The following is a 20,401-nucleotide window of genomic DNA, read 5'->3' on the forward strand; positions in this document are numbered from 1 at the left end:
TCTTAGCTCGATTATATCTCTAACTTTATGATTGGTGATATATATATATATATATATATATATATATATATATATATATATATTAAAACGAAATATCAATTGGTAAAACTTTTCCACACGGTATTAACTAACTTAATTGTCTTCTTCTCACGCAAAGCCACATTCATTAATTCATTTTCTCAATTAAGGAAACATATAGTGCTATAAATTGGAGTGATATGAAGCCAATTTTCATCCATGCAAAATTTAGTGGTATGGCAAAAACTAGTGCTTCATTTGTTCTAGCTGTCCTTGTAGTAGCAATATTTCTGAATGGCTATAAAGCTGCTGAGAGTTTAGAAAGCGGTAATCAACCTAAGAAAGGTGAAGCTAATATATTTAAGTATTGTTCTGATTACAATAAGAACTTCTCATCTGTTTAAATTCATCCTTCTCCTAACTATGTGCATTGTTTCCATAATTGCAGCACGAGTAGACGGAAATAATTGCGTTGGGCCGGTAGAATGTACAAGTGTAAGGTGTTCCGCATTTTGTTGGAAAAGAGGCATTTCTGGCGGCTATTGTGCAACGCCATTTGAGTGTTGTTGTTGAGGAGTTAAGAGATCTATGTTTGATAACTATACATTCTATATATGATTTTGCAGGTATATCAGCAAAATAGTCTTTGAAAAAATACTATTGTAAGTTCAATTACGATGTAATTTCCAATATTAAGAATTGCCAGTAATAAAGTGAAATATCCTACCACTTATCTAGACGATTTTACATATATGTTTAGACTAAAATAATCTTGACGGTTGTGTAATGTAATATGAAAGTATACATGATCAAACAACTAATAGGCAAGGAAGAGATTATGCGCACAAAGATATTGGTTAATTACAAATTCGAAGCATGTAGGAATTAGTTAAGGTTTTTTCTTTACCCACCTCCTTATGGGGGTCACCCCCAGCGAAAATTCTATTTTACCACTGCTTCGGAAATGCATTTTCGAAATATTTTTTTTTCTAAATTTTTCCAGACTTCGGAAGTGCATTTCCGAAAAAATCCCAAAAATTGGGATTTTGATTAATTCGGAGATCCATCTCCGAAAAAACAAAAAAAAAAATCTAAAAATGAGATAATTTTTTATTTAGTTTAAAAAAATTAAAAAAAGATTTTGTCTTAATTTTATTTAATGAATAAATTTTATATTTAATTCTATATAATTCAAAATTTACTTATGGAATAAAAATGTTTTTGATTTATATAAGTTAGTAAAATAATTTTTAACTTTAAAATGGTTTAGGAAAGTTTGATTCACCTTGATTTTATTTATTCACCTTCATTTTATTGATTCACCTTGATTTTATACCTATTAATTGTATTGATTCACCTTGATTTTAATTTTTTAATAATTATTAATTATTTCGGAAGTGTATATCCGAAGACACCCCCTCCCAAAAAAAAAAGTGTTTTCGAAAATGCATCTCCGAAAACCCAAAAAAGGGGGTGTTTTCAGAAATGCATCTCCGAAAACACATTTTTTTCGTGTTTTCGGAAGTGCATTTCCGAAATAAGACAAATTTTGAAAAAAAATAAGCGTTTCCGAAATGCATTTCCGAAGTGAGGGTATTTTGGGTTTTTCACCAGAGGTGACCAAGAAAAGAGAGAGGTGGGTAAAGAAATTTCCTCAGTTAATTTGTTGTTAACACGTAGTATTGAGGTTTTAAGTGTTTAAAGAGAGAAGAAAAAAATCAAATTAACCTTTAAATAGATTTTTTTATTGAATTGCTACTACAATGTTAAGGCATATATATAACATAATGTTTCAATATCATTATGAAAATTTCTTTATCAACCCCCATGTCTTCTTGGTCACCTCTGGTGAAAAACCCAAACTACCCCTAACTTCGGAAATGCATTTCCGAAATGCAAGAAAAAGGTGTTTTCGGAGATGCATCTCTGAAAGCGCCTTTTTTTTGAAAAAATTGTCTTATTTCAGAAGTTCATTTCCGAAAACAGCATTTCGGAAGTTCATTTCCGAAATACTGCGCGTTTTGATGATTAAGCAAAACAACCCCCCTCCCCTTAATCATTTACCCTAATCTTCTTCCAAACTCAAACTCTCTGCAAAAATTCTGCAAAAGCAAGTGTGAAGTAGCCAAACTCTTCTTCCAAACTCAACCAAACTCATCATCAAACACTAATTGGTAAGTTTATCATTGTTTTTTCAAGTTTTAGATCCATTTGAATAAACTCTATTAGGGTGTTTAGAAACTGAAAAAATCACATTAAGATAGGTTAGTACTGATATTAGGATGTTTAGTAGGCATAAAAATAGTTTTGGTTTAGGTTTTTGGGGTCTGCCATTGGAGGTTGCAGAGAAGTTCTGCGCAGGGGTGTTTCGGAAGTTCATTTCCGAAAACACCTCCATCCCAGTTTTCGGAAATGAACTTCCGAACTATATCAGAAGTGCATTTTTTTTTTGTTTTTTCATTTGTCTCGCATATTAATCGATTTCGATTGTTTACAGGAACATGTCAGGCAACCAACCAGCACGCATCAGACAGGGTAGGGAGACCCAGACTGCGTCGGCTAGACGCGAGCGGGCGGCGGCGCAGCTGGCGTCGACACAGGGACGGGGCAGGGCCGGGGACGACGTGTGCGAGTTCCCGTGGGCGAGGGAGAGGGTACATCTGCTTCAGGATCTAGGAGTCGGCTGGCTCGGGTATCTTCTTCCCGCCTGCGAGAGGAGGAGGAGGAGGAGGATGAGGAGGAGGTGGCGGCAGTGCCCTACCACGAGCCGGAGGGGGTACCGGATGTTGACCCTCCAGCCGGGGAGGAGGATGAGCAGGAAGACAACTATCCGGGAGGGCCCATCGACACTTTCGTGCTGATTCACTACCACGATCACGTCGCTCGGCGTATCTGGGAGGGAGAGGTATTTTTTATAAATTAACCGTTTATTTGTCACCATTTTTTATAATTTAACCGTTTATTTGTCGCTTATTTAATATATATCGCTTATTTTTTTTTTGTAACAGGAGAGCCGTTGAAAATGGTGAACCACGCCCGGAAGATTTTCAGTCTGTTTAAACCAGCAGCTGAGTGGTTTAACGACCATGTGCGAGGTTCAGGGCTTAGCGGGCTCTGCATGACGGGGTACACCACCATCAGCACCGGCATGCAGGGGGCATTTGTGGAGCGCTGGCACAAGGAGACGTCCTCTTTCCACTTTCCGGTTGGGGACATGACGATCACCTTGCATGACGTGCAGTGTCTTCTCCATCTGCCGATTACGGGGCCGCTGTTGCACCACTCCCGGATCCAGAGGGTCGAGGCCATTGAGTGGATGACGCTCTATTTGGGCATGGAGCACGAGGTTGCTCACTTTGAGTGCGTCACGACATCTGGGCCTCATATTCGGTTCACCACACTGAGCGCTTATTTTGAGCACCACCTGGACGCGGCGGCCGATGCCGAGCAGGAGGGTGACGAGCTATTCACACAGTATCACCGCGACTGCGCTCTCCGGTGCTAGCACATGCATGTGGTAGGCGCTGCATGCTTTGTGGACAAGAGTGCAAGGTACGTCGACGTGACCTACCTCCGCTACTTCATGGACCTGGATACCGTTCACCAGTGGAACTGGGGGGCAGCTACTCTGGCATACCTCTACCAGAAGCTGAATGAGGCCTCCAACTGGAGGACGAGGCAGTTGGTCGGATCCTGCACACTACTTACGGTACGTTTTATTTTAATACATTATCGTATTTATTTATTTATTTATGTTTCGTATTTATTTTTAATACATTATCGTGTTTCTGTTTCAGAGCTGGATCATCTCCTACTTCTCCCGCATCCACGACTTTCACATCGATCCTGCGTACGTGGATGCCATGACCAGGGCCGCCAGATACGTTCTCTAGAGGGGGAACGATGCGATGGGACCATACCGTGGATACTTGGACCGCACGATGCACGACGACGTCACCTGGAGGCCGTTCAGCGACTATGCTCAGATTGTCCCCTTTGACGGCATTGCTCTATATTCAGACTGGCTGGCATGCGGGACTATCATCATGGTCCGGTATCTCTCTGAGCGGTGCATGCGTCAGTTTGGATTTGTGCAGCGGATACCCAGGTCACCCTTTGAGGCTGCTCCCGACACAGTGACCCGAGTGCAGCTCACTGCCATATGGGAGGACTGGCAACATCATGTGGTACCGCAGGAGTACCGTCTCACTCGGGTCACACAGGACTGGCACAGTGAGGAGGGATACGTCACATGGTTCTATCGGGTGTCACATCCTCTGCTGAGACCCGACGTTCCCGGCGCTCCTAGGCCAGCACACGAGGAGATCCTGGAGAACCAGCAGGCCGAGGATGACCACGCCATTGATCTCATGCCGATCTGCCAGCGTATAGAGATGCTTGGGCGGGGCGCGTTGGATCGAGGTGTCGTTCAGTAGGGCGGTCCAGAGGTTGTGGCTGTGATGGAGATGATCGTCACTGATGCGGGCCGTGCGGCGGGGTACAGGCGGCAGAGGAGGGCCCAGGGTGAGAGGGTTAGCCACACCCAGTAGTGGTCGGGTTTATTTATTTTTTGATTTCGGATTGTATCTTTCGCACAGTATTATTATTATTTTCGGCTTGTATATATTATTTGGATTTGATTTATCATATTAGTATTTTCAGTTTATCTGTTGCTTATTTTATTTGGCGTTTGCGTTTAATTAAAATGCGAGACTGTTAAGATAAAACATAAAAAAAAAACACAGTTTCTGCATAATTCGGAAGTTCATTTCCGAAGACACCCCCATGAGGTGTTTTCGGAAGTTCATCTCCGAAGACACCCCCCATGAGGTGTTTTCGGAGATGCACTTCCGAATTGTGGAAATTTTTTTTAAAAAAAGCGCTTCGGAAGTTCATTTCCGAAGCAGAGGTATTTTGGGATTTTCGCTGGGGGTAACCCCCATAGGGAGGTGGCTAAAGAAATTTTCATTATTATTTGTAGCTTACAAACTTAACTTTTCTTCGTATATGAATTGATTGGAATTTCTCTAAGGTGATAGTATTTTATAAGGCAAATTCACCTTTAGAGAGAATTTGCTTAAGTGGAGGTGTTAATTGTTGACCCTATGGTGCCTCTTGTCCCATTTGTGAGGAAACGATAGAGTTAAATTCTCTCTCTCTCTCTCTTTTTTTTTTTTAAATACTTGTGACCTTGTTTTTTCTATCTGCTATAAGATCTTTAATTAGTTGGCTTAGTAGATGGTTATGCTTAGTGATCCTAGGTTCCTTTTTGAATTTTTTTCTAACTTTAAGTGGTAGAGCAAAGAGTATTGGTTGTTATGCTATGATTTGATATGCGGTTGTTTGGTCCAATTAGATTGATGAAAATGTCACAATTTTTATGGGTCTTTAACAAACATTAGAGAGGTGGAGGAGTGTTTTTATGGTGTGGTTCTTGAATTGGTTTTAAGGTAGATAAATGAGTAATTGAACAGAGTCCTAATTTATGGTGGAGTCTGGGGTGATGATAGTAAAGCAGAAATCAAATGATATGTCGACTCTGATTATGTAGGTTATATGAATTCCGAAAAATTTATTTCTGGATATGTTTTCACTATGTTTGGCATAACAATCAGTTGAAAAGCGACTCTTCAGAAGATTGTTTCCTTATTAACCAATGACCCAAAATATATTTCCTTCATAGAAGCTATGAAAGAAGCATTATGGCTTTAAGATTTTGCTAAGGAGCTAAAACTTCAAAGTTGAGTCATTACTGTTAAATGTGATAGTCAAAGTGTCATACATTTGTCGAAGAATTCATATATTACTAGCGTAAAAAAGTGTTTCATAAAGACGATGTTACTAGCGTTTGCTTTTTAATCTATTTTTTAGCTTCATTTTATGATCTCTTTTGACAGACACTACTTAGTGTTGGCCAGACGCTACTTAGTGTTGGCCAGACGCCACTACTAGCTTTAAGGATGGAGACGTCAGCATCTACACTAACACTAAATCGATGCTAACAAACCACTAGCGTCCATTTTTTGCTGACGTTTCTGAGCATTTTTCTCGTAATGATAGATTTAAGAAATCTCAACGTGCATATTAACCAAACAAAGGACAATCAACCACACACTAGTATTTCTAATCATCATTAAATAGTTGTCTACAACTATCATCTAGATACCAAAGCTGAGATTAATGTTAAAAGCAAAATTGAAAATCAAAACACCTTTACACTATTTAATGAAGAATTAATGGAGCTGTTATCGGAGGTTTCTTTGGATAGAGAGGTCAAAAACGGGTACGAGTGTAAGATGTTGGGAGATGGCGGTTTCTCTGTTCAGTCTTGTTACGAGTTATTCTTGGATGCAGAATATGCTGGGTTTGCTTGTCAGGATGATACCGCAAGGGTGCTGACTGCTATGTGGAAGATTGAAGCTCCTCCTAAAATGCTTTTTTTTTAGTTGGAGAGTATTACTTAAGAGAATTGCTACAGAAGATCAACTTATAAGACGCAACATACTGTCGGTAAGTAACAATCCTTATTGTGTTTTCTGTTTGTTGCAAGAAGAATCTATTGCCCACATCTTTGGATTATGTTCTTTTGCGGATAGCATTTGGCGTAGAGTGTTGATTTGGTTAGAACCTTTTGAAGAGATGAATTTAGAGGAATTCAAGTCTTTTTTCTTCTTTATTGAGAAAATTAAGGATGCATTGAACAGGAAAGTAGTTGCTGTTATTTGGTTAGTTACAATATAGAGTATTTGGCTTTCTAGAAATGACTTCATATTCAACAACATAAACCCTACTTTTGATGATTGTATGTCAGCTTTTATATTTAGATAGTGGGTTTGGTTATCGTCGTGTAATCCTTTATTATCAGGTTGTGATTTTTATACTTGGAATATTTTTCCTTTCCTTTGTTTTGGGAGGTAGACGTTTCCGTTTTGTTTCTTTGGTTGAGTAGCCTTCTACTCGATTTAATAGATATATTGCCTATTAAAAAAAGAAAATTTCTTTACCCACCTCCCTATGGGTGGTCACCTCCTGCGAAAAACCAAAACTACCCCTGCTTCGGAAGTTCATTTCCGAAAGCGTGTTTTTTTAAAAAAATTGACTTACTTCGGAAGTTCATTTCCGAAACAATTATTTCGGAAGTTCACTTCCGAAATACTGCGATTTCTGCAGATTTATCAAAACACTCCCCCTCCCCCAATCATTTACCCTAAATCAAAACAAAAAGTGGCAGAGGCGAAAATTTGTGCAAACAGAATTCCAAAGCTGCATCAAGGCTCCAATCACACTGCTAAACAACATTCAAAAGCCCTCAATCCTAACACTTTGTAAGTTTTGAAATTTTTAGATCTATTATTCAAATGCATGTTATTTAGGGTTTTAATTGCATAAATGATATATGGCTAGGTTGTTAGTAGTATTTAGGTTGTTTAGAAGCATTTTGATTTGGTTTGAAGGTTGATTTAGGGGTCTGCCATGGAAGTTGCAGGAAATTGCATCGCAGGGGTGTTTCGGAAGTTCATTTCCGAAAACACCTCCATCCCAGTTTTCGGAAATGAACTTCCGAAATATATCAGAAGTTCAAATTTTTTTTGTTTTTTATTTTGTCTCGCATATTAATCGATTTCAATTGTTTACAGGAACATGTCTTCTAGAGAGGGCGCTAAGGGAAGAAAGGATTCTTCAAAGAAAGAGGTGAAAGAGGTGAAGGAGGTGAAGGAGGTGAAGGAGGTGAAGGAGAAGAAGAAGGTTTCGACCGGCTCTACTTCTCGTTCCCAGGAGGCCCGGGGCCCGGATGCTCAAGCTCAGTCTTCAGGCGTGAGAGTCGTGATCAACGCTGATGGTTCTGAGACTGAGTGGGATGAGGATTGGTATAATTATCTTCATTCGGAGGAGTTCGCTCATCGGGAAGAATAACGTGTTTTTTTTTGTTTGATGTGTATTTTGTAACGCTCGTCGGGCAGAATAACATGTTTTTGTTTTGTTTTGTTCTGATTTCGGATTGTATCGCACAGTGTATTTGTATTGGATTTATCATGTTAGTTTTTGGAAGTGGTAACCGGGGTCGGAACATATGACGGATGAGGTGGATGTCTGGAGGAAGTAGAACTGGAGATACGTCCACCACGAGACAAAGTAGCCAATCAATGTAAGCTATAGTTTATGATTATCATCTGGGGAGGTCATTTCTAAAAAATCAAGATTAAAAATAATAAGATTTTTTTTCCAATTTTTTGTAATGACGTCCCCTGATGATAATGATAAATTATAGCTTACATTGATTGGCTCCTTTGTCTCGCGGTGGACGTACCTCCGGGTCTTCTTCCTCCGGACATCCACCTCCTCCGTCATATGTTTCGGCTCCGGTTACACCTCCTCCGTCATTTGTTACTTTCAGTTGTACGTATTTTTATTAAAATAATAAATAAACCTTTTGAAATTTAGAAGCCTTTTTTTCTCCCCACCACTCTCTCATCCCCACCTACCCGTGTTTAACAATATGTAACTTTAATTTTATGTAATATTATCGTTGTAATTTTCACCCGATTAAATAAAGCGAATTGTTCATTTTCTTCTGTCCAGACCTATTTTCGGAAGTGCATTTCCGAATTCCTCCAAGGGGGGTGCGCTCGGAGATGAACTTCCGAAACACCACATTTTCTGAAAAGTGACTTTATTTCGGAGATGCATCTCCGAAATCAATATTTTATATTAAAAAAAACACGTTTTCGGAAGTTCATTTCCGAAAACACCTTTTTTCCAAAAAAAAGTACCGTTTTGGAAATGAACTTCCGAAACAAGGGGTATTGTGGTAAATTCACCAGGGGTGGGCAAGAAGGTTAGGAGGTGGGTGAAGAAATTCTCTAAAAAAATACACCTTTACACTCTTTTTGATTTTTTAATTTTTAAAATTCTAAAATTGAAAATAATTTTGGAAAACTGTGTTTAAAAAGAAAAAATCTAAACAAGTTTTTTCTAAAACAAATTTTAAAACTCAAAAATAGTTTTTAAAACTTAACGAAACAAACCCTTAAAAATTATGTAGAAGGAAACAATGATTCATAAAGATAGAGATATCAACCTTAATAGTTAATATGAAAAACAAGGATACCAACTTCAAGGTTTCTTATGCAATGAAAAATGCAGTGACGAATGCATGTATATAATTATGTAGAAGAAACAATAATAATTCGAAAAGAATGAAATATTCCGTAACTAATTAAGTTTTATTTAAGTCTTCTAATATCAATCAATTGGTAAATTAATTAGCCTTCACATTTGGCACCATGCATATGCATGCTTTCTACACTGTTTTAACTTTTAACAAACTTTCATTTATCAAAATGTCTTCTTCTCACGCAAAGTCTCATTAATTAATTCATTTTCTCATTTAAGAAAACATGTAGTGCTATAAATTGGAGGGATATGAAGCCAACTTTATTCCATTCCAAATAATAATATTCATTAGAAGTAAAAAGTGTTTGAGTTCAAATGTTAGTGACTAATTTTTTTTATAAGCAAGAGATATATTGATTAGAGAACAGAAGTTCTCGAAACGAAATACAAAGACAACTCGAGCACAAAGCCGAGTAGAAAATTACACGCTAATTGCGATTTACGACAAGTAAAAATAGACAACTCGAGCACAAAGTCGAGCAGAAAATTACACGCTAATTGCGATTTACGACAAGTAAAAATAAGGATTTCTACTAAATTCATAAAAAGTACAATTGGGTTGCATAATTTTCCCAACAAAAGACCACCGCCAAACCAACGCTTTGACGCCCCACACTATATTGGAGATATTTCACATGTCATTCCTAAAAATTATACTGTTTCTTGCCGTCCACAAATACCAACAAACTGCTAGCCACACCACTCCTTCCTTTCCCTTTCTTACCCTGTTTTTCTTGCCTTCTAAGAACCAATACAAAAAGATCTCCTTTAAGTTGCCCTTCTTATAGTCATCCATGCCCAACCACTCAGCTACATCCTTCCATACCAAATCTGAGGCTTGACAAAACAATAAACAGTGGAGCACAGTTTCTTCGTTCTCTCCATAGAAAACGCACGAAGAATTCGAGATAAGCAAAATACCTTTTTTACAGAGAGCTTCTCTCGTCGGAAGTTTGTTGACGAAACTTCTCCAACCAAACACTTTATTTTCTAAAGGAACGTCGGTCTTCCACAGCATTTTGAACGTCGTTTCGTGTCTGCCCGAAGGACCGTAAGGAGTCTTCTCCCTGGCTAGAATTTCCGCACAAGATTTTATAGAGAAAGAACTGTCCTTCTCAGCGAACCAAAGCACATGATCGGCACAGTCATGGATCGGACATTCAGTCCCCAACATCTACTGTAGCAGCAGCACAGTATCTGCTACCGCCTGGCTGCCACGGCTGGAACTTTGAGCACCAAAATCGGACCAGGCCCAGCTTCCATCATGACATCTGCCCATTGCAGCTACCGATGCTACTTGTAAAATAGAATCATAATAAACTGTAGGAAAGGCATCTTTTAGCACCCCCGATTGCGACCAATTTGAGTGCCAAAAATAAGTTCGGTATCCATTTCCCATCTCAACCTTGCAAGCTGAATTGAAAAAGTCAAAAGGTTTTTTTCTGTCTAAAGCTAATATATCGACCCACCAAGTAGAGCACGCTGCATCACCTTTAACTTTGCTTCCTCCTTGCACCACCCGAAGAATAATGTCCCCATATCTTGCCTTTAACACTTCGTACCATAACATCTCAGTTTCAACTAGAACTATCCATTTCCACTTATTTAGTAACGCCAAATTAAAGTCCTCTAAACTTCTAACACCCAGCCCTCCTTTCTCCTTTGGCAAACAAATCTCTTCCCATCTTGTCCAACAAATGCACCTTTTAGCTTCCCCCCCTCACAAAAAATTGCTTTGAATTCTTACCATTTCCTTAATCACTCTCTTAGGTGCTTTGTAGAAAGAAAGAGTAAAGATCGCCATACTACCTAACATCGACTTGATAAGCGTAAGTCTTCCTCCTATGCTAAGAAGTCTTCCTTTCTAAGAAGCCAAATTCTTCCTCATTTTTACTATAATCGGTTCCCAAGTAGCGGCTCTCCTAGGATTGCTACCAATACGGATACCCAAAAATGTGAATTCCTTATCCTCCCTTCTACACGCTAAGAAATTCATTGTTTTAAAGTGTGTATGATTTAGACAAAATTCATTGTTTGAATAAAAAATTGAAAAAATTATTTAAATGATAGAAATTTATATAGTGTTTTATCTAAGTTCAATTTAATGATATTGAAGAGCACATAAAATCAAACAATTTAAATTTTCTCTCCTAATCTATAGAATGTGAATGTCAAATTGATAACTATTATTATTTTAAAATTTGCAAGTTCGTTCTCATATTTTTCAAAATTATAAAATTGACCATCAAATTTTTTTTAAAAAAATTGTAAATTGGTCTTTAACAATTTTCCAATTTTACAATTTAGTCCATAGAATGATTTTAAAATTATAAATTGGTCCATATTGTATATATTTTAAATTTGGTCCAAAAAATTTAGAATTTATGAAAATGACCCAAAATATATAGCAATGAATTATTTTATTCCTTTACCCAAACAAAGCAATTAAAAAATAAATAAGTCAAATAATTTGAGTCGGTTAGGATTTTATATTTCATAAAAATTTCCTATTACCATATATTAATGAGCGAATATTTTGAGAAAACTTAAATGATTTTTAAAAAATTCAATATTTGGATAAAAAATATGTAGAATTGTTAAAATGATGGAATTCTATGAAATATTTTAATAATCTTTAAAAGACACCAAAAATTAAAGAAGTTCAAATTCTTCTCATACTCCATAGAATTTGAATATCAAATAGACTAATATTATTATCTTAATTTTGCAAATTGGTCTTGGTATTAGAAGATTGGAAGACTTTAATCTGGCGCTTCTTCTTAAGTGGAGATGGCGGATATTGGTTGATTCAAACTCTTTATGGATGGATATATTGAAAGCACGGTACGTCGACATTAAGATTCGGGTAGCGGGAAAAGGCGGGAATGTTCATGAGTATACCTCTAAATCTCTATGGTGGTCGGATATTCTTTTACTTGCTAAAAAAATTCCGGAGGATTTTTTTTGTGAACAATTTAGATTTCAAAGTTGGTGATGGTTTTACTACTTCCTTTTGACTTTCTTCTTGGTTGAAAGAGGAAACTATTAGTTCTTTATTTCCTTCTCTTTTTGCTATTTCCCGTTTGCAGGATGCTTCCATTGCTAGCACGGGAGGTTGGATTAATGGGGAGTGGCATTGGAATGATTTTGGAAATCCAATTTTTCCGGATTCGGAGACAGGGGCAGCAGCGATGCTGCGTTTACTGTTGGGGCAGCAGCCCTCCGTATCGATGGTTTGCGCCGCAGACGTTCCGAGGTGGAGGAGGACGGAGGATTTTCGGTTTTCGCTTTCATCGTGTTACGGAGCGTTATGTGTTAGGTACACTCAATATGGCCCTCCTAATTGTTTTGATTTCGTGTGGGATTATTTATGGAAGATTGAAGCCCCGTTAAAATGCAAAGCTTTTGAATGGAAGTGTTTTTTAAACAGAATTGCAACAAAGGACTTGCTTGTGCACCGGGATATTTCTTTTGCCCCTTCTAATTTAGCTTGTGTTTTCTGTGATGGTTGTGCGGAATCTTCTTCCCATTATCTTCTTCTTTGTCAGAGGGTGAATGAGGTTTGGTTGCAAATTGCTAGTTGGATTGGTTTGTCGGACTATAAAGCGGGTGATTTTAAGGAGAGTTTTTGGAAATGGCATTTGTTTTGTAGAAGGAAGAATTTGAAAAAAGGGAAGGTGGGGTGCGTGTGGTTGACAACTATATGGAGTTTATGGGTTTTTAGAAACGGTATTATTTTCAAGGATTGGGTTTGGAATTCCCGGGATGCGGTTTGGGGGGGTGAAAGCATTGTTATGGAGATGGGCTTTCATTGAGAATATTTCTCAACCCAATTGTAACTTTTATGAGTTTGACAAAATCTCTTTGTTATACTTTAGTTAGGTTTTAATTGATGGACAATTTTTTCCCGCGGTTTCGACCGTTCTTTTGTAATCTTGTTTTGTAAACGTTTGTTCCATTTAATATATCTTGATTAAAAAAAATCATATAATCGTAGTATTATATAAATTATGTAGTTATCGTGTCTACTCTCTTTCATTTCCAATCCTATACAGTCTACCAAATTTATCCATGTCCAAGCATATTTCCTTTTTTTCAAAAATGTTGGTATATAAGACAAAATAATGCGATATACCAAATTTATCAATGTCCAAGCATGTTTCCTTTATCGATCTCCAAGCATATTTCCTTTTTTTTTTTAAAAATGTTGATATATAAGACAAAATAATGCAACATATATAAACTAATTTTTCTTTTAAAACTCTTCCAAAATGGTGGAAATGAGGCAAATTAATTGCAATATATATAAATTAGGTTCTCTTTTGAAACTCTTTTGAAATGGTAGTTTTGATACAAATTAATTGCAATATATACAAACTAGTTTTTCTATCACGTAACTAATTAATTAAACTCTATATATTTCTTCATATAAAAATCAATTAGTCACATTAATTAACTTAATTTTATCAAAATGTATTTTTGTCACGCAAAGCCACCTTAATTATTTTCTTTTTTCAATTAAGGAAATCATTGGTGTTATAAATTGGAGTATTATGAAGCCAATTAATTATATTCAATATTACCAAACAATATTATCGATAAGAAGAAGAAGAATAAAAAAAAGCTTTATGGCTAAAAGCAGTGCTTCAGTTGTTCTAGCTGTCCTTGTTGTAGCATTATTTCTGAATGGCTATAATGCTGCTGAGAAAGGTGAAGTTGATATTTAATTAAGTATTGTTCTGATTACTATAAGAACTTCTAATATGTTCAAATTCATCCTTCTCCTAACTGTGTGCATTAATTGTTTCCATAATTGCAGCAGGAGTAGTCACAGTTTGCGTTAGGCTGCAAGGATGTATTGAAGTAACCTGTTCCCTCTATTGTGCGTTAAGACGTTATTCTGGCGGCTATTGTCCAAAGCCGTCTGAGTGTTGTTGCGGTGAAGGAGTTTGAGAGATATATGTTTGATAACTCTACATTCTATATATGATTGTACAAGTATATTAACAAAACAGTCTTTAAGGTTCTTATTAAAATAAGTTGGAAAAAACACTATTGTAAGTTCAATTTCGATGGAATTTCCTATATTAATAATTGCCAGAAATAAAGTAAAATACCTTTGATCTTATCCGTACAATGTTGCATATATATGATATGATTATACTAAAATGAACTTGACGGGCGGTCGTGGAATGGTTGTGTAATAATGTGATGTGAAAGTATATACAATGAAAACTACTAATAAATATTAGAGTTTCTCGTAACATAACTTTACAAGACTGATTTATAAATTGAGCGGTGTCACTCTATATAAATTATTTTAATATAATATTTTTAATTAATGTGAGACTTTAAAATCTTTCTAACAATAAACAAAGAAGAGATTATGCGCACAAAGATATTAGTTTAATTACAAATTTGAAGTATGTAGGATTTAGTTAATTTGTTGTTATCACGTAGTGTTGAACTTTTAAGTGTTTAAAGAGAGTCCGAAAAATCAAATCAACCTAATATTAGTTTTTCTTATAGAATTGCTACAACAATATTAAGGAATATATAACATAATGTATTTTCAATAATATTATTGTAGTTTGCGAGCTTGATTTTTTTTTAGTATTTGAATTGCTTGGACTTTCTGTAAAGTGATAGTATTTTTTACAGCTTTTACAATATGTTTTCATTTAGAGGGAATTTCCTTTAAGTGGGGTAATTAATTGTTAACCCTAATGATGCCTTTTGTTCCCTTTGTGCGGTTTGATAGAATTAAATTCTCATTTATTTGTTACATGTGATGTCTATGTGGTATAAAATCTTTAAGTGGTTAGGTTGATAGATGGTTATGCTTTGTGATCTTACGTTCTTTTTTTAGTTTTTTCTAACCTTAAGTGGTAGGTTAAAGATATTGATAGTTATACATGGGGTTGTCGGGTAAAATTAAATTGCTAAAAATGTCACTATTTGTTATGGGTTTTTAACAAGTTATACAAGGCGATCGCTTCTTGGTTTCTCTATCAGGTACTAAGGAATTCTGTCAAGATAATAAATAGCTATCATCATAATAGAATACCTAATCAGAATACCTAATCAGAATACCCGATTTCTTAAAGAAGACATTACCTTATTTCAAGGTAATTAATATAAGTCCACAAACCAAAAAACTGGTTGAGAGACACTAAATTGATATTAAATAGAACCATAAACAATAAACTATAAGCAGAAAATAACAAACTATAAGCAAGAAGAAAGGGATAGTAACCTTAGTTAGACTTGATGTGGGAGATGGGTAGGTTTGAATCGGCGTTGTACAAGTAGAAACCAGAGACTTCAAAGTAACTGTAAAATTAAACACACACACACGATGCAGTTAAATAATATGATTAAAATTAAAATTATAAAGTCCAAGACCATTTTATAAACTTAATAAAGAACACACAGTTAAGGTCATTTACATTCCTTTTACATGAAATTCTGAAGTTCGTGTTACTAGTTTTCTCCTTTTGAAACATAAAATTAAGCATAGTTGCATAGTAAAATAATAATGATAATGCAAAATTCTTATCACCAAACTATTTCTTAATTTAACATAACCTTGATAATAACGAAGATATGGGCAAGGTAAAATACAAATACCATAATCATATAGCTTACAGGTGGCGAAAAAAAGAGGAAAAATTACTATATATTGCACCATTTGAAAGAAATCCTTTTTATAGAAATCCAAAACATCAGCAGAAACAGAATTCACAGTCCAACTATTAAAGAAAAACCTGAACACGTAGTTAACCGGTGCTAAAAATCCTAAAGTGCAATCGATCCGGTCCCAAGATTCAAACCTCTAAACTTAATAAAGAACACACAGTACAGGGGCTGATTTAAACAATCTCTAAACTTAATAAAGATCACACAGGATGAGAGAACCTTAATAGAACTTCAAAGAACATTGCAAATGAAACAAGAATGCACTGCACAAATTCTAACCAACCAAATATCCCTAAACCCCTTTCCATCATACTATCAGTTAAAGGAAGCACTTTTTCCTGCTCAACAGAATCAGAATTTGTTAAAACCGGAACTGAATCTTCAATTGCCATAGCTATTTAAATTAAACTAAACTCAAAATCAAAATCAAAACCGGAACTGAATCTTCAATTCCCTTTTACATCAACCAAATTAAACCGGTTAAGTGTCTAACTATGTTTAGAATATTCTAATACATGATGAATCTTTAAGACACAAAGATTTAAGAGAGAACAATAAAAACTTAACAAAACTTCAAAATATATAACACTCTAAAGACATTTAATCAAACATGTAATATGCTTCATTCTCAAATTGCAATGCAACCCTTAGTTGAAACCCTTAAAACTAAACCCATAAATCATATTACCTTGCACAGTCAGACGGAGGAGAGAACGACGGTGGTGGCTGGCGACGGAGGGACGAACGTGGTGGCTGGCGACGGAGGGACGAACGGTGGTGGCTGGCGACGGAGGGACGAACGGTGGTGGCTGTGGCTGGCGACGGAGGGAGGGTTTTTCGGTTGCAGAGAAAGTGAGAAACAGTACTGTGAGAAAGTGAGAAAGTGAGAAAGTGAAAGCGTGTTTTTGTTTTTAATTTTTACTAATAAAGGCTACTAAAGCGCTTCAGAAAAGCGCTCTCATAGCCTGGTCAATACCACCGCTTTTTAGCAAAAAGCGCTCTCATTAAACCCCCCTATAGCAGCGCTTTGAAAAGCGCTCTCATACCCCCCATTACCAAAGCGCTTTTCAAAAGCGCTCTCATACCCCCCCCTTACCAAAGCGCTTTTCAAAAGCGCTCTCATACACCCCCCCTACCACAGCGCTTTTCAGAAGCGCTCTCATACCCCCCCCCCCCTTTAAGAGCGCTTTTTTAGCGTGTTTTTTTATTTTGTTTTTAGTGCAACCTATAAGAGCGCTTTTTACCAGAAGCGCTTTAGTAGGGGTGCTGTTAAAAATTAAATTTGGCGTAGTGAAAGATCAAAACAAACAAAAAACAGCTAGTTAAGCATTAACTTAACCAAATGAACTCGTTACTTCCTATTATTCCAACCTCTATACACTATCATGTATATAATCCTATCTTATATTTTTAGTTTGTATATCATTGCCAAAACTCTTATCATTTTTGTGCCGCCAAATTTCATAGACGCATTCTGGGTTTGATATGAATCTTCATCTTCAAAGATAGTTTTAGTGATGATTTCTGACTTTTAGTAACGGACAATCTTCCACGTGGCATACAAAAATACCTAGTTGACATGCCACGTAAGCCTCCGTCAGTGGAATCTAATGGGAAGGACCAATTTTGAGGATGGAAAATATTGCGAGGACCATTGTTTGAAAAAAATTGACAATTTCTTTATAGACCCCCTGGGGTGAGAACCCTGCTGGAAAACCCATAATACCCCTGGCTTCGGAGATGCATCTCCGAAGTCACTTTTTTTCCTATTTTCTTAGAATTCAGAGATGCATCTCCGAAAACACCCATTTTTGGGTGTTTTCGTAAATGCATCTCCGAAAGCACTTATTTTTCAATTTAAACTTTAGATTTAAACTGTCAGGTGTTTTTTCGGAGACGCATCTCCGAAAACACCCATTTTCACATTTCCCATTATTCGGGAGATGCATCTCCAAAATATGCTCCGAGTTAAAACAATGATTAATCCCATATTTTACATTAGTCGACAAAATTGCAAAATAGAATCAGATAACATGTAAATTAGAATAAAATACCAATACTATTAATACGAAAATAGTTGTACGGGTAAGTGCTCAGTGTCAAAATAATACAACACGAATAAAAAAAGTCATGAATAAAAAATAAATAGGCAACTGCTATGCCTAATGCGAACATCCTGCGACCTCCTGTGCCTCCTATACGCTGCCGCACCGGCCGCGTCACTGACCATCCTCTCCATAGTGGCAACTGCCTCTAGTCCGCCCTGCTCAATGATACCTCTATCAAATGCATCCTGCCCAAGCATTTCTATCTGTTGGCATACCGGAAGCAGATCAGTGGTATGGTCATCCTCGGTCTGCTAGTTCTCCAAGATCTCCTCATGTGCTGGCCTAGGTGGATCTCCGGGAGTGTCAGGTGTCATTAAAGGATGTGACATCCGATAAAACCATGTCACGTACTCATCTACTAAGTGCCACCCCTGGGTGGCCACCATATGCTGATACTCCTCAGGCACCAAATGATGCGCCCAATCCTCAAATATAGTAGGGAGGCCCACTCGAGTAACGGTGTCGGGAGCAGCCTCAAACGAAGACCTCGGTATCATCTGCACACGTCCAAACTGCCTTATGCACCGCTCCGGCAGATACCTGACCATGGTGTTGGTCCCACATACCAACCATCCAGAATATAATGCGATGCGGTCGAATGGGACAACATCGCGGTAATCAGTGAAGGGCATCCAACGGATGTCCTTGTGCACAGTGCGTTCGAGGTACACGTGATACGGGACCACTGTGTTATTCCCCCTTTGGAGGACGTATCGTGCGGTCCTGGGCATGGCGTCATCGTACACAGGTTCAATGTCGAAACCGTGGATGCGGTGGAAGTATGAGATGATCCAGCCCTGAAACACAAATACGATACGATAATATGTTGAAAAAATATGAATCATAATTAAATGTGAAATAATTAAAAAGAAACATACCGTGAGGAGTGTGCAAGATCCTGTCAACTGTCTGGTCCTCCAGTTGGAGGCTTCACTCAGCTTCTGGTATAGGTATACCAGAATGGCTGCCCCTAGTTCCATTGGTCAACTGTAGTCAGATCGATAAAGTACCAGAGATAAGTCATGTTGATGTAGGTTGCACTTTTGTCCACAAAGAGTGCAGTGCATACCAAGAACATGAACCAACACCGCAGAACGCAAGCACGCTGATACTTAGTAAAAAACTCGTCACCCTCCTGTTCAAACTCCGTTCCTGCCACCAAGTGGTTCTCATAAAGCTCTTTCAAGTTGGAGAACCAGATATGCACCCCACTCGTCACTCTGCACTCATAATCCGTCATGTTTGGGTCCATACCCAGATAGTCCACCATCCATTCTATGGCCTCAACCATCTGAATCCGAGAATGGTCCAGTAACCTCCCTCTGATCGGCAGGTGGAGCAGACAGGCCACATTGTGTAAGGTGATCGTCAACTCCCCAACAGGAAGGTGGAAAGAAAATGTCTCATTGTGCCACTGCTCGACAAAAGCCCCCAGCATGCTATGGCTGATGGTACTATATCTGGTCATGCATAATCCGCCAAGCCCGCTCGCAGCTACAACATCATTAAACCACTGAGCCCGTATTTTAAACAAAGAAAATATTTTCCGCGCATGGTTCACAGATTTTATGGTCGGTCGTTCCTGTCACAACAAAAACAAAAACAAAAACATTGTTAGTTAGACTGTTAGGAGAAAGCGGAATTAAAACGGTTAAATTATAAAGTGTGATTCAAAAAACTACCTCTCCCTCCCAAACACGTCGAGCGACGTGGTCATGGTAGAAAATCAACACAGAAGTGTCTGTAGGCCCTCCTGGGTAGCCCTCCTCCTCCTCTGCATCATCCTCCCCGTGCTCAGGGTGAACATTGGGTATCTCCTCCTCCTCATGTCTCACCTCCTCGTACTCCTCACGTAACACCTTCTCACGAGAGGAAGACGTCTGAGCCAGCCGACTCCTCGATCCAGATGAGGAATCTGGATGCGCTTTGTTAAGTGCCAAAATGTAGTTATTTTGTGTTTGTAAATAGTTTCACTTATCGATACTTTTTGTTAATACCGTTCGAATAATACCCCGTATTGTGTATAAATACGTATACTTTGTGAATAGATGTATTTTCATATACTTTAATACTTTTTGATAGTTTTCTATTCATTTTGTAGGTATTGAGGCGTATTTGGAGCATGAGCAATAACGTGGCGAAGACACGACTTCAAACGCGCGATTTTGAGCGGCGGAATCAATTCATTCGGCGAATAGAGCTCAAAAACAAAGAATAATAAATCAAAAATTTAGTTGATATGTTGTCATTGTTAGATTGGAAATTGAATAAGCTTTCCAACGCTTCGAACCGGGCGCAAATCGGAGTTACGGTTCTCAAGTTACGTCATTTTTACTAAAAGCTGTTTTTTTCAATACAGCAGGTTGGGCGCGACGCGCGCTCCTGCGCGCGACCCGCGCTGA

At 37.6% G+C, this 20,401-nt stretch overlaps 1 protein-coding gene and 2 long non-coding RNA genes across 3 annotated transcripts; 2 read left to right on the forward strand and 1 right to left on the reverse strand.

The window, feature by feature from the left end:
- The first annotated feature begins 242 nt into the window (after nucleotides 1–242).
- On the forward strand, nucleotides 243–751 carry LOC131627629 (uncharacterized). Its single transcript, XR_009291536.1, has 2 exons — nucleotides 243–363; nucleotides 467–751. It is a non-coding gene; the product is annotated as an uncharacterized LOC131627629 (long non-coding RNA).
- A 13,024-nt stretch (nucleotides 752–13,775) lies between these two features.
- LOC131627630 (uncharacterized) lies at nucleotides 13,776–14,320 on the forward strand. The gene is made up of 2 exons (XR_009291537.1): nucleotides 13,776–13,902; nucleotides 14,012–14,320. It is a non-coding gene; the product is annotated as an uncharacterized LOC131627630 (long non-coding RNA).
- Nucleotides 14,321–17,979: 3,659 nt separating this feature from the next.
- LOC131627631 (uncharacterized) lies at nucleotides 17,980–18,956 on the reverse strand. The gene is made up of 2 exons (XM_058898469.1): nucleotides 18,878–18,956; nucleotides 17,980–18,796 (listed from the first exon to the last, which is right to left on the reverse strand). The coding sequence occupies exon 2, from the start codon at nucleotides 18,728–18,730 to the stop codon at nucleotides 18,251–18,253; it is 480 nt and encodes a 159-aa protein (XP_058754452.1). The 5' UTR covers nucleotides 18,731–18,796; nucleotides 18,878–18,956; the 3' UTR covers nucleotides 17,980–18,250.
- Nucleotides 18,957–20,401: the final 1,445 nt, after the last annotated feature.

Source organism: Vicia villosa, unplaced genomic scaffold (genome assembly GCF_029867415.1).
Source record: "Vicia villosa cultivar HV-30 ecotype Madison, WI unplaced genomic scaffold, Vvil1.0 ctg.000377F_1_1_2_unsc, whole genome shotgun sequence".
Taxonomy (NCBI): Eukaryota; Viridiplantae; Streptophyta; class Magnoliopsida; order Fabales; family Fabaceae; genus Vicia; species Vicia villosa.

What these genes read in the sequence shown, in the direction of transcription:
- LOC131627631 (XM_058898469.1), bottom strand. Translation starts at nt 18,730, where the DNA reads ATGCCCAGGACCGCACGATACGTCCTCCAAAGGGGGAATAACACAGTG.